Source organism: Ictalurus furcatus, chromosome 2 (genome assembly GCF_023375685.1).
Source record: "Ictalurus furcatus strain D&B chromosome 2, Billie_1.0, whole genome shotgun sequence".
NCBI lineage: Eukaryota > Metazoa > Chordata > Actinopteri > Siluriformes > Ictaluridae > Ictalurus > Ictalurus furcatus.
The window spans coordinates 10,045,730-10,058,229 of NC_071256.1; the positions used below are offsets into that span (position 1 = coordinate 10,045,730).

The 12,500-nt window shown below is 39.5% G+C and overlaps 1 protein-coding gene across 2 annotated transcripts in view; it reads left to right on the forward strand.

Moving 5' to 3' along the window:
* The window catches only part of nbas (NBAS subunit of NRZ tethering complex), a 269,126-nt gene that overhangs the window by 115,333 nt on the left and 141,293 nt on the right, over positions 1-12,500 (forward strand). For both annotated transcript variants that reach the window (XM_053647154.1, XM_053647162.1), the window contains exons 31-32: positions 5,606-5,718; positions 11,468-11,581. In XM_053647154.1, the coding sequence (XP_053503129.1) occupies positions 5,606-5,718; positions 11,468-11,581 (227 nt within the window). The remainder of the gene's footprint in view (positions 1-5,605; positions 5,719-11,467; positions 11,582-12,500) is intronic.

Sequence of the window (12,500 nt, forward strand, 5' to 3'; positions counted from 1 at the left end):
AGGTTCGCCATACCTTCAAAAAACAGATAAATAAACATTATAAATTCTCCCCAAAACTAAGAATAAACAAAGTCTCTGATCTGGGAAATAAGATCAACTGAAACATAACGAGCTCCGTAGCATCATTTTAGCCAGAGACAGAGCTCCAAAGGTGGCTAAAACGCCCAACTTCCGTGACCTTTTTCCTCGAGCACCGTAGATTGCAGCAGCACGGTGCGGGTGTTGTTTAAAAGCAACTGAAGAGCTCTTTTTAACGATTATAGCATGGACATGTAACTGTATAAAGTATAATGCACGTGTTCTCCCCGTGCTGCGGGGGTTTCCTCCGGGTACTCCGGTTTCCTCCCCCAGTCCAAAGACATGCATGGTAGGCTGATTGGCGTGTCCGTAGTGTATGAATGGGTGTGTGAGTGTGTATGTGATTGTGCCCTGCGATGGATTGGCACCCTGTCCAGGTTGTACCCCGCCTTGTGCCCGATGCTTCCCGGGATAGGCTCAAGGTTTCCCCGTGACCCTGAAAAGGATAAGCGGTATAGAAGATTGATGGATGGATGGATGGGCTATGCAGATTTAGACCTCTGGTGTTCAAACAGTGCAGTCGCATTAACTGCTTTATTAACAGAATGCTGATTTCCACGATGTACATCACATTTTTTTCATCATGATACACCCCTATTATGTAAATTACCAAACATGGGAGGAAAACATCCCCACTGTGGCTAGAATTACTACTACTATATATATATATACACTCTGGACAATAATAAAAAAACCCAAAAAACAACAACCCTGTTCTCCTATTAAAAAACAAATAAAAAAGCAGGCAATGGCTAGGGAGGATAAATATGGAGGGATCATTATAATGATTTTGTTGAACATCTTTATAGTGCAATGTGTGCATGATGTTAAATGACACATGTATATAATCTTATATAATGATGTTAATCAGGCATGAGTAAACATTTTTAATCCGTCGTAAAATATGTCCAAATACAGCGACCATCCAGCGCCTCCTGACCAATCAGAACCAATTCAATTTAAACGGCGCTGTGGTATAATGGTATTAACATCTTGAATAAAACCTGCACTTGCTTTGATTGCTTTGATCTCTGTGCCTCATGCCAGCCTCTTGAAATTATTGTGTGTCTGTGTTTTGTACAAATCCACTTTATATCTACCTTTTACTCCTTGATTACTTGCAGCCATCTACTTGCCTGGAACACGTATCTTTTGGTTTTGATCAATACATCAGCACACTCAACAACATGGAGTTAAAAGCTCTTGAGTGCACTCCGAACAAACGTACACTCGCGGGGCCCCCTAAACAAAAACAAAGTGACCTGCAAGCTTAAGGTTCCTGTTTGTTCGATACAAAATACACGATTTTATCCTTTAAAACAAACAAACCAGCAAATAATATAATGTTGTGCCATGAAAGCATCAATAAAACTAATGGACTGTGGTCTAAAAGTAGTTATGATTTATCGTGTGTTTTAGCTGTTACTGGAAACTTTTTTTTTTTTTTTTTCCAACAAGGATAGGAGAGGAAGTGTTTTTCATGATATTAAAAATGCTAAACATTATCGAATCATTAATGCAGTAGATATTTCTCGCAGCTAAAGTACAGTTTTGGGGTGGTTTTTTTTTTTTTTGGTGAGATTTTCATATGCGACTGTATAATCTTGTTAAAATGTCTCTGAAATGCATTAATAAGGATTAATGAGAGAATGACTCTAGATAAGATGCAGCTAAATAAAGAAACAAGTTAGATATAGTCTGTGTGTGAATGAAACCGGCTTTATTATAAGCAGTGAGAAGGATCAGTAAGCTCTTTAAGCTTTTCGCTTTACTTTGGCTTTGGTCCGGCACCGTGCATGTATTTGTCTAATGGACTGCACTAAATCTTGGACAAAGTGCACAAGTGAAATCGTGTCCTCTTGGCCTTTTAGATCTTAGACGCTTTACTGGAAACGGAGCCAAGAAAAGCCTTGCATTGCTTTCGTCACTTTTTACCCTTTTCTTTGTCTCCTTCAAATAGATGAGCATAGTAAACGATACAGAATTTAAGATCATTCTTCTGAGGCTTATGCCAACCTCGAGGTTTAGTGTATATATAATGCATATATGTGTATACAGCCTTACACTTGGCTGTTATTTAAAAACAGTGCTGTTTTTCTCGATTCTCGGTTCTGATTGGTGGAGATTTCGTTTTCTATAACGGAAGGTCTGACAGTAACTCCAACTGCAAGGTTTATATTTGTGCGTTCGTTCTAATACGTCATCGTTTCTGTAGTAACGACGTACACCGGGACAAGCCATGGGACACTCCATGTAAACAGATGGGGGGGAAAAAAAAAACAAAACAATCCATAAGGTTAGCTGATATGGTGAAGTTTTCTGTATGGAGATTTTTTTGTCAACGCCTGATCGTTATTCTCGTGGCGCACTCGTCTGTACGTTATGCGTTCAGTCTGTAGGAGTATTAGTGAATGATGTAATCCTGTTTGAGAAATACACTTAGTATTTTACAGTAGTTGGTAGTGAATATAAGTCTATAAGCTAATTTAAATCCTTTATCAGGACGGTAATGTAATATGGACATGCCAATAAAGCATGTCTAGATGTAGTTATGTATAATTAAATTGAAATGAAATGGAGAACCTTTGTCTGTTTTGTAATTTATCAGATTGCTGTAGAACGTGAGCTATGGATATGAATTGGGTATGTGACCGTGACACACACATCCCACGCCTTCTCTGGCCCAGATACGTCTGATAAATGAAATTATTCCCATATGAAATTACTCTGGGCTTATTTTAGCTCTCCCATTTCTCTAACTCGCTTTATGTACCTCTGATATTTCAATCTCTACAATATTGTTAACCATAATATTTTCATTACTGTACCTGTCGCAATCACCCGTTGAGTATTGACCAGAGCAGGCGGGGTTGTCCAGTGTGATTGGGCCAGGATATTTTAAGAATAAGAACCAATTCCAAAGAACCATTGGCCGTCCACAGCTTGAATTAGCAGAAATAGTTGCACCTGAATTTCACTGATGGAATGATGAGCCTTGATTGACCTGTTAAACTAAATCAAGCCAGGCTATTTCAAATAAGCCCCAGTTTTATTAGCTTGCTTCATGGAATGCCCCCCAATGTACAATAACAATTGTTATTGTAATAACAAACATAACAACATTAATGTAACAAGATCAACAAGACCACTAACGATCTAACAGCAACAAGATTAACAACAACCCCAGCAATATAACCTCAACAAGACCAACAACCACAACGTAACGTCAACAAGACCATCAACAATATAACAAGACACCAACAACCACAACATAACGTCAACTAGACCAAAAAACAATATATCAACAAGACCACCACCAACTATAATATACCATCCACAAGACCACCACCAACAGCAATATAACATCAAGACCAACAACAATGACATTAAAACACCAACAACCACAGCAACATAATGTCAACAAGACCAACAACAATATAACATCAACAAGACCAACAACCATATACCATCAGCAAGACCAACAATATAACATCAAGACCAAAAACAATATAACAAGATCACCACCAACCACAATATAACAAGACCAACAATATAACATCAACAAGACCAATAACCATATAACATCAACAAGATCACCAACCATCACATCAAGACCACCAACAACCACAACAGTATAACAAGACCAAAAACAACCATATACCATCAACACGATCACCACCACCAACCACAACAATATAACATCAAGACTAACAACAATATAACATCAGCAAGATCACCACCACCAACCACAACAATATAACATCAACAAGATCACCACCACCAACCACAACAATATAACATCAAGACTAACAACTATATAACATCAGCAAGATCACCACCACCAACCACAACAATATAACATCAAGACTAACAACAATATAACATCAGCAAGATCACCACCACCAACCACAACAATATAACATCAAGACTAACAATATAACATCAGCAAGATCACCACCACCAACCCCAACAATATAACATCAAGACTAACAATATAACATCAGCAAGATCACCACCACCAACCGCAACAATATAACATCAAGACTAACAATATAACATCAGCAAGATCACCACCACCAACCCCAACAATATAACATCAAGACTAACAATATAACATCAGCAAGATCACCACCACCAACCGCAACAATATAACATCAAGACTAACAATATAACATCAGCAAGATCACCACCACCAACCACAACAATATAACATCAAGACTAACAACAATATAACATCAGCAAAATCACCACCACCAACCCCAACAATATAACATCAAGACTAACAACAATATAACATCAAGATCACCACCACCAACCGCAACAATATAACATCAAGACTTACAACAATATAACATCAGCAAGATCACCACCACCAACCGAAACAATATAACATCAAGACTTACAACAATATAACATCAGCAAGATCACCACCACCAACCCCAACAATATAACATCCAGACTAACAACAATATAACATCAAGATCACCACCACCAACCGCAACAATATAACATCAAGACTTACAACAATATAACATCAGCAAGATCACCACCACCAACCACAACAATATAACATCAAGACTAACAACAATATAACATCAAGATTACCACCACCAACCGCAACAATATAACATCAAGACTAACAACAATATAACATCAGCAAGATCACCACCACCAACCACAACAATATAACATCAAGACTAACAACAATATAACATCAGCAAGATCACCACCACCAACCACAACAATATAACATCAATAAGACCAACAACAATATAACATCAACAAGACCAAAAACCATATACCATCAGCAAGACCAACAATATAACATCATGAACAACAGCAACGTAACACCAACATGACCAACAACCACAACAACAATATAATGTCAACAAGACATCAACAACCACGACCAGATAACATTAGCAAGACCACCACCAAGAACAATAATATAACATCAAAAAGACAACCACAACAATAATAATATATCAGGATCAACAACTACAATATAACATTAATAAAACACCACCAGCCACAGCAATATACCATCAATCAAGACCAACAACAATAATAATAATAATAATCAGTTGAGCAGCGTACGGAGTCGAAATATTCTCAGCCACATTGCTCCCGTTGAATAATATATAGTGCATATTTTAGATTTTGCTGAAATAGTAAAAGAAGCATCAGATGTGTTCTGTCTGTGAGCACTGACTGTATCTTTTCCCCGTGCTGTATGAAAAGGTGATGTAAATAGGATTTCCGACCTGAATGGTGATGGGAATCAGAGACAGGCAGATGGAGAAGGGACAGATGTGTCATCCCAAGTATGAAAAGCCTTGAAAACTGCAGACTTGTGTTCTGGCATGGAAATCTGGGTTTAATATCACTGACTAAAGATATAATCGATCAGTTTCGGTGAGAAAATGAATGAACCTTTACAGTCCTACTATTTCATGTACTAATCTGTACATACCTGTGTGTGTGTGTGTGTGTGTGTGTGTGTGTGTGTGTGTGTGTTTATTCTCAGATCATGTCTGCAGCTAATCACAGATTGTCCTCCTTCTGTCCAAGAAGAATTAGACCTCATCAGCGCCCTCTCTCGACTGGAGGACTTCGGGGTTAAAGTCCTGCCTTTACAAGGTATCGTCTTTCTCTCTCTAACTGTATCTCTCTTTCTCTGTGTCTCTCTCTCTCTTTTGTCTCTCACTGGCTCTCTTACGCTTTCTTCCTCTGTGTGTCTCTCTGCCTCTCTCTTTCCTTCTCTCTCTGTCTCCATTTTACTGTTTCTCTCTTTCTCTTCTGTCTCTCTCACTGGCTCTCCTAGTCTTTCGTTCTGTGTCTCTCTCTTTCCCTCTCTCTTTCCATGTCTCTCTCTCTTTTTCCTTCTCTCTCTCTCTTTCGTTCTCTCTCTCACTCTGTCTCTCTCTTTTACTGTCTTTCTGTCTCCATTTTACTATCTCTCTGTCTCTCTCTATATCTTCTTTCTCTCTCACTGGCTCTCTTTCCTTCTCTCTCTCTCTCACTCTTTCCTTCTCTCTCTCTCTCTCTCTCTATCTCTCTCACACTGGCTCTCTTACTCTCCCTTTCTCTGTGTCTCTCTCTCTATCCTGCCTATACAAGGTAATGTAATTTTCTAACTGTCTCTCTCTTTCCTTCTCTCTCTCTCTCTCTCTCTCTCTCCCACGTCCCGCCCCCCCCAACTCGTCCCTCTCTCGCTTGATCACGATTTCACTCCCACTTTCTCTCCATCACTTCCGTCTTTGTGCCTCTCTCTCTTTCTGTCCATCTCCATCTGTCTCTCTCTTTCATTTATATCTTTCTCACTCCTTTTCTTATTTAACCTCCGTTCCCACCCCATCTTCTGCCTTTCATCCCACCATCTTGTCTTCCAAGTTTTTATTTTTTATATTTTATTTTTATTTAGCATAAACTTTTGTCCTGCCACCAGCTCGGTGTCAGTGAGGGTCAGACTGTGACACTTTTATCTGGAATGCTTGAAGGAGCACCGAGCAGTGAGGGTTTAAACAAAAAACACTCCCTCCTGAAGGTAGAGATGGAAGTGAAGGAAGTTCAGTAGAGTTTGAAAAGCATTCAGAAGCAGAGTGTTCTCTGGAAGTTACATCAAGTGAAAGCAAAGAAAACGATCAAACAAATTGCTCAGAAACCATCCAGGAAACAGGTCATTAAACAGCAGCTGTCAGAGTGCTGAATGAGAGTGTAATTTGTGTGTCTGTACCGATGATGCAGTCTTTGTTTGAATAAATGGCCGTACGGTCAGCACTCACTGTTTTTCCTTCTCTCTAGCGCTTTATTGTTTGAAAGACCTTTTTTTTTCCCCTCCTGACATGCATAAGACGAATCAGTGATTCTCTTGAAGTAAAGTACAGAAATTACAGTGATAATGTGTTCCTACTGAAATGGTTTGGGATTCAGTGAGATCCATCATTTTTGACATTACTGATGTGTATTAATCTTTCCTCAGAAGATCTCTCTCTCTTTGGTTCTTTCTTTTTTTTTTATTCATCATTGATTGATTACGAGCCAATGTAACATTAAAGAGACAAAGAGACTGCTCTCTGAGTTTCGAAAAATGTCTTCTTTATCTCTGAAACGATGGACTGGAGGCGGTTTCACCACTTTGAAATAAAGCTTTCTAACGGTTAAGGTTTTTTTTTAATTTTTTTAATTATGAAGGGAAATGTGGAGCTGTCATGGATATAAAAAGAGACAGCACTAAAATGAATGAGATGATGCGTTTAAAAAAAAAATGTATTAAAACAAATTTTATGGCTTGTAAAGACACAACAGCAATGGACTCTTCTGCTTCTCTTTATCTTTCTGCCTCTTTCTTTCCCCCCCGAATTTTAAACCTCTTTTCTGTCCGTTTTGACACAGTGAAGATAGAGAGCGGACGACGTGATGCCTGAAGGCTGAAAACAAATCGATGAATCAAAGAGCCGTGTAGATTCATAATTTACATGCACAGTTCATCACACAAACGCATGCTTTCACTTTGGTTAACAGGGTCCTAAATTACCCACAGGGTTGGCTGTGGCTCAGGTGGTAGAGCGGGTTGTCCACTAATCGTAGGGTTGGTGGTTCGATTCCCGGCCAACGTGACTCCACATGCCGAAGTGTCCTTGGGCAAGACATTGAGCTCCCGATGGCAAGTTAGCGCCTTGCGTGGCAGCTCTGCTACCATTGGTATGTGAATGAGACACAGTGTAAAGCGCTTTGGATAAAAGTGCAGTAATAAGTGCAGACCATTTACCCACAGTGCTGTTTGAGTACCTGCTTTAACCTTTGGTTTATGTCTACTTAACGAGAATGATGCAACAGTGCTTTAGTCCTTTAGTCTATCCAGGTTGTTTTACAGTCCCGTCCGAAAACTGGACCAGCAAGGCCAACTTTGACATTACAAGCTCTACACTGAAGACATTTGCGTTTGAGATCAAAAGATGAATATAAGAGATGATAGATTTGTTGTTTAAACAATTAATAGTGCTGAATGTCTACTCTTGGGTTGAGCCCTGGGTTTTGCATTTGAAAACTGCATTTGTTGTTGAAAAGGATAAACCAACATGAAGACCAGAGAGCTGTCTATGGGAGCAAAGCAAGCCATTTTGAAGCTGAGAAAAGAGGGGAAAATCAATCAAAGCCTTTGGTGTAGCCAATACAACAATTTGGAAAAAGAAAGAAACCAGTGGTGTGTACTAACAAGAAGACATGGAATGTGTCAGCCTAGGAAAACAACAACAGCAGCTGATGACAAACATTGTGAGAGCTGTGAAGAAAATCCACAAAACAATACTGACTGTTGTTTTGTGGATTTTCTTCGCCGGCGTGAAGGTATCACAATCCACCGTTTCAAAGAAGACTTCGAGAGAAGAAATATAGAGGTCATACCACAAGATAAAAATAACTCATCAGCATTAAGAATCAGAAAGCCAGAATGGAATTCTCAAAGAAATACAGAGACGATCCACAAAAGTTCTGGAACCTCTACCAAAGTGATGGAAAGGCCAAAGTGTGGAGAAAAAAAAGATCTGCTCATGATCCAAAACATACAAGCTCATCTGTGAAACATGGTGGAGGTAGTGTCATGGTTTGGGCTTGCATGGCTGCTTCTGGAACAGGCTCACGAATCTTTATTGATGATGGAACTCATGATGGCAGCAGCAGAATGAGTTCAGAAGTTTACAGAAACTTATAGAGAATTGCATCCAAATTAATTGGGAGGAACTTCATCATGCAGCAAGACGATCCAAAACACACAGCCGAGTCAACAAAGGACTTCATCGGGGGGGGAAGTGGACGTTCTTGGTTTTAAACTGGCCAAGTCAATCACCAGATATTAACCCAGTTGAGCAGCATTTCACCTCCTGAAGAGGAGACTGAAGGGAGAAACCCCCTGAAACAAACACCAACAGAAAGAAGCTCTGGTAAAAGCCTGGAAAAGCAACACAAAAGAAGAAACCAGTTCGGTGATGTCAGTGAGTCGCAGCCCTGATGCAGTTATTGCAAGCAAGGGTTATGCACCAAATATTAAGAGTTATTTACTTTAATTTATACTAGATTGCACTTTTGCTCATCTAAAAATTTGGTGGTCTGCCACCAAGGGTGCCATGTTCTAAGTTGTGTAATTAAAAGCTGAAATTCCGATCTATCGTCTCATATTCATCTTTTGATCTCAAACCCAAATAGGCAAGTTTGTATAGCAAAAACATACAGAATTGGCCTTGCTGTTCCAGTACTTCCAGTACGGAGAGGACTGCAATGTATAAAAGAACATGAGGTAGAAACTGTGATTCTCCCTTTAAATTCAAATTTAAATTTAATCAATCAATCAAATTTAAATTCCTCTCAAGATTTCTCTCATATTCTGTTTAATTAGTTAAAGAATGAATATTATAGGGCCCGATCGAGGGGTTGCACGAATACTGACGTTCGAACAGTTATTCAAAAAAGTAATCTAGTCCTCTTAAAAAAAAAAGGTTTGAGGACGTCGCTATTTTTTAGGCAAGAAAGAGAACATGAAACCACACACTACAAAAAATGACATTTTAGTCATCAAGTTAAAATCTCTTGAATATAGTCAAATTTATCTCGTATTTCCCATTATGAAGTTCCAATAAACCAGTATAAAATTATTATACTAATTTCTGGCCAATCAAACTTGATTTCAAGCTTAAAATGTTCTTATTGTCGGCAAATCATTTTGCTTCTTTCTAGAAATCCATCCGTTCATTTTCTATACCGCTTATCCTACTAAGATGCGTTGAACCTGGAGCGTATCCCAGGGAGAATGGGGCACAAGGTGGGGCACACCCTGTATGCAGGGTGCCAATCCATCACAGGGCACAATCACATACACATTCACACACCCATTCATACACTACGGACACTTTGGACATGACGGTCAGCCTACCATGCACGTCTTTGGACTGGGGGAGGAAACCGGAGTACTACGCCACCGTGCACCCTGTTTCTACAGATAAATACTTACATTGATTCATTTGGCAGACGCTTTTATCCAGCGTGCCTTACAAATGAGGAAATACAAGCAAAGCGATATATATATATGAGGCAGAGAACAATACAAGTAGTGCTACAGTGCAAGTTTTCTAATTGAGTTCTAGAGAAGCAAAGTGTGCAGAGTAGAGGTGTAAGAGCCAGAGAAAGCTTTTTAAAAAGTTATTTATTTATTTATTTTAAACAATGTGGGGTTAGTTATGTGCTCTCTGAAGAGGTGGGTCTTTAGCTGTTTTTTTTTTTTTTTTTTTTGAAGATGGTGAGAGATTCTGTGGTCCGGATTGAGGTTGGAAGGTCATTCCACCACTGAGGAACAGTTAGTTTGAAGGTTCTGGAAATTGACCTTGATCCACACTGAGTAGGCACTACTAAGCGTCGTTCGTTAACCGATCGCAGATTGCTTGAGGGAAGTTAAACTCTTAAAACTTAAATCACTAAAATCAGTAAAATGATCTGCCCATAGAACAAGAGAGTTTAAGCTTGCAATGGCTAGAGAGAGGTTTAATAATCTTATATTGGGTTTATTGTGATCTTAAAATAGGAAATGCTAGCTAAGTCTTACTCTGTACAAAAATATTTTCTCATGCTATGATGCCATTTTGTTGCAGTGTACATCAATTAACAGCCACACACAGGTTGCACATTCCATTTTACATCATTAATGCGTTTTGTTAGCGATGGAAGCAAATAAATCGGTGCAATAAATGTGCAAACTTATAAATCTGCATATATTACTCACTATTTAAGGATGAATCAGTTCTTAAAACGGGTTCCTGTGGATGGACTGGAGGCTCAGCTGAAATCGCTGATTAACTGAGGACACAGAAACTATATATGATGTATAGTTTAATGATGATAAAGTCCTAGCTTGGTGGAGGATGAGACATCCACAGCAGCAGCTGGGAGCTTTTAAATGCCGGTCTGCGATGTTCAACTCTTACGTCAGAGTAAGATGTCTGAAAGCAAATCTGGATCACGATTGGTAGATAATAATGTGAGAGGCAAATTTTAGCATTCGTAAGACATAATGTTTCTGTCAATAGTGATGTTTTGATTGCTTTTGGCTCTGCTCGGTGTAAATATTACTCATCATTATGATGCACTAGCTAATGGGGTTTGGTGGTTACTATAGAAACCTGTAGACTTTGAGTTTAGCTCGGAGGTAAAAATTCAGCTTATGAAATGAAATAAGCCGGCGTTTACTCAGTCATGTTTGGTATGTTTCGGTGAGTATGGACTTGGGTATGGATCGCTGAATACAACTGAATATTATAAAATGGATTTATTGGAGTAGTTACTGATTCAGCCAAGTCATTAAATGTTACATATTCTGTCTCTTTCTCTCTGTCTCTTGCAGTGCGATTACGTGATGACCGCCTCTCATTGATAAAGGAGTGCATCGCTCAGTGTCCCACGGCCTATAAACAGTCCACTCTGCTGCTGGAGCTGGCCAGGTTGCTTCGGGTCTCGGGTAACATTCACACCCATTCCGAAACATACAACTACCACTGCGGTTATAACGTTCAGGAAAACGTGCTGTGAAACGCACGTGCGTTTAGCGACAGTCTAGCCGTCATGCGCGACATCGGACAAGTTTACAGTGTCGTCAGGATCATCACACTCCTCGGGTACACACACGCTAGTGCAGTCTGACGCAGCCGCTGTGATTCTCCTGACGCGGTGCTGCGTGGCCACGTCTTTATTTGCACAAGGAACAAGGCCAAAGAGATCGACAGCTCGTTTACCGCGCATGTATAACATAAGGGAATAAAAGTGTGTGGGATAAAATGCCAAGGTAAACAGAAAGAACAATAAAACACTATTAAAAGGAGACTTTCATCCCCTAGGGGAGGAGAGTTGTTGTTTTGTTTTATTAAAATATGAAATCTGTCAGTTCTGTGCTGAATACAGAAAGGAGAGTAACACAGTGCAAGAGGTAGTAATAACATCATCACTAATAATAATAATAATAATGTATTTTATTAGTTGTGTTAGCGAAGTTGTGAAGACTGGAAAAAGACCATGTGATTTTTATTTCCCCCCCCCCTAATCTTCACCTGTCCAGTTTGGGTGAGTCTGTGCCCATGATAGCCTCAGATTCCTGTGTTTGACTGACAGGAGCCGAACCCAGTGTGGTCTTCTGCTGCTCTAGGTTTGATATGTTGTGCATGCTGAGATGCTTTTCTGCTCACCACGGTTGTAAAAAGTGATTATTTGAGTGATTATAGACTTCCTAGTGGCTGGACCCAATGTGGCCATTTTCCTGTAAACAGAGCTGTGTGTAAGTAGTCATAAGAAAAACTATATCCACAAACTTCACAGGCCTCAAGCAGGCTTTGAGCTAAACCGTTTAGTATTTGATTTGTTTGAGCCCGAGGAATACAAAAGAA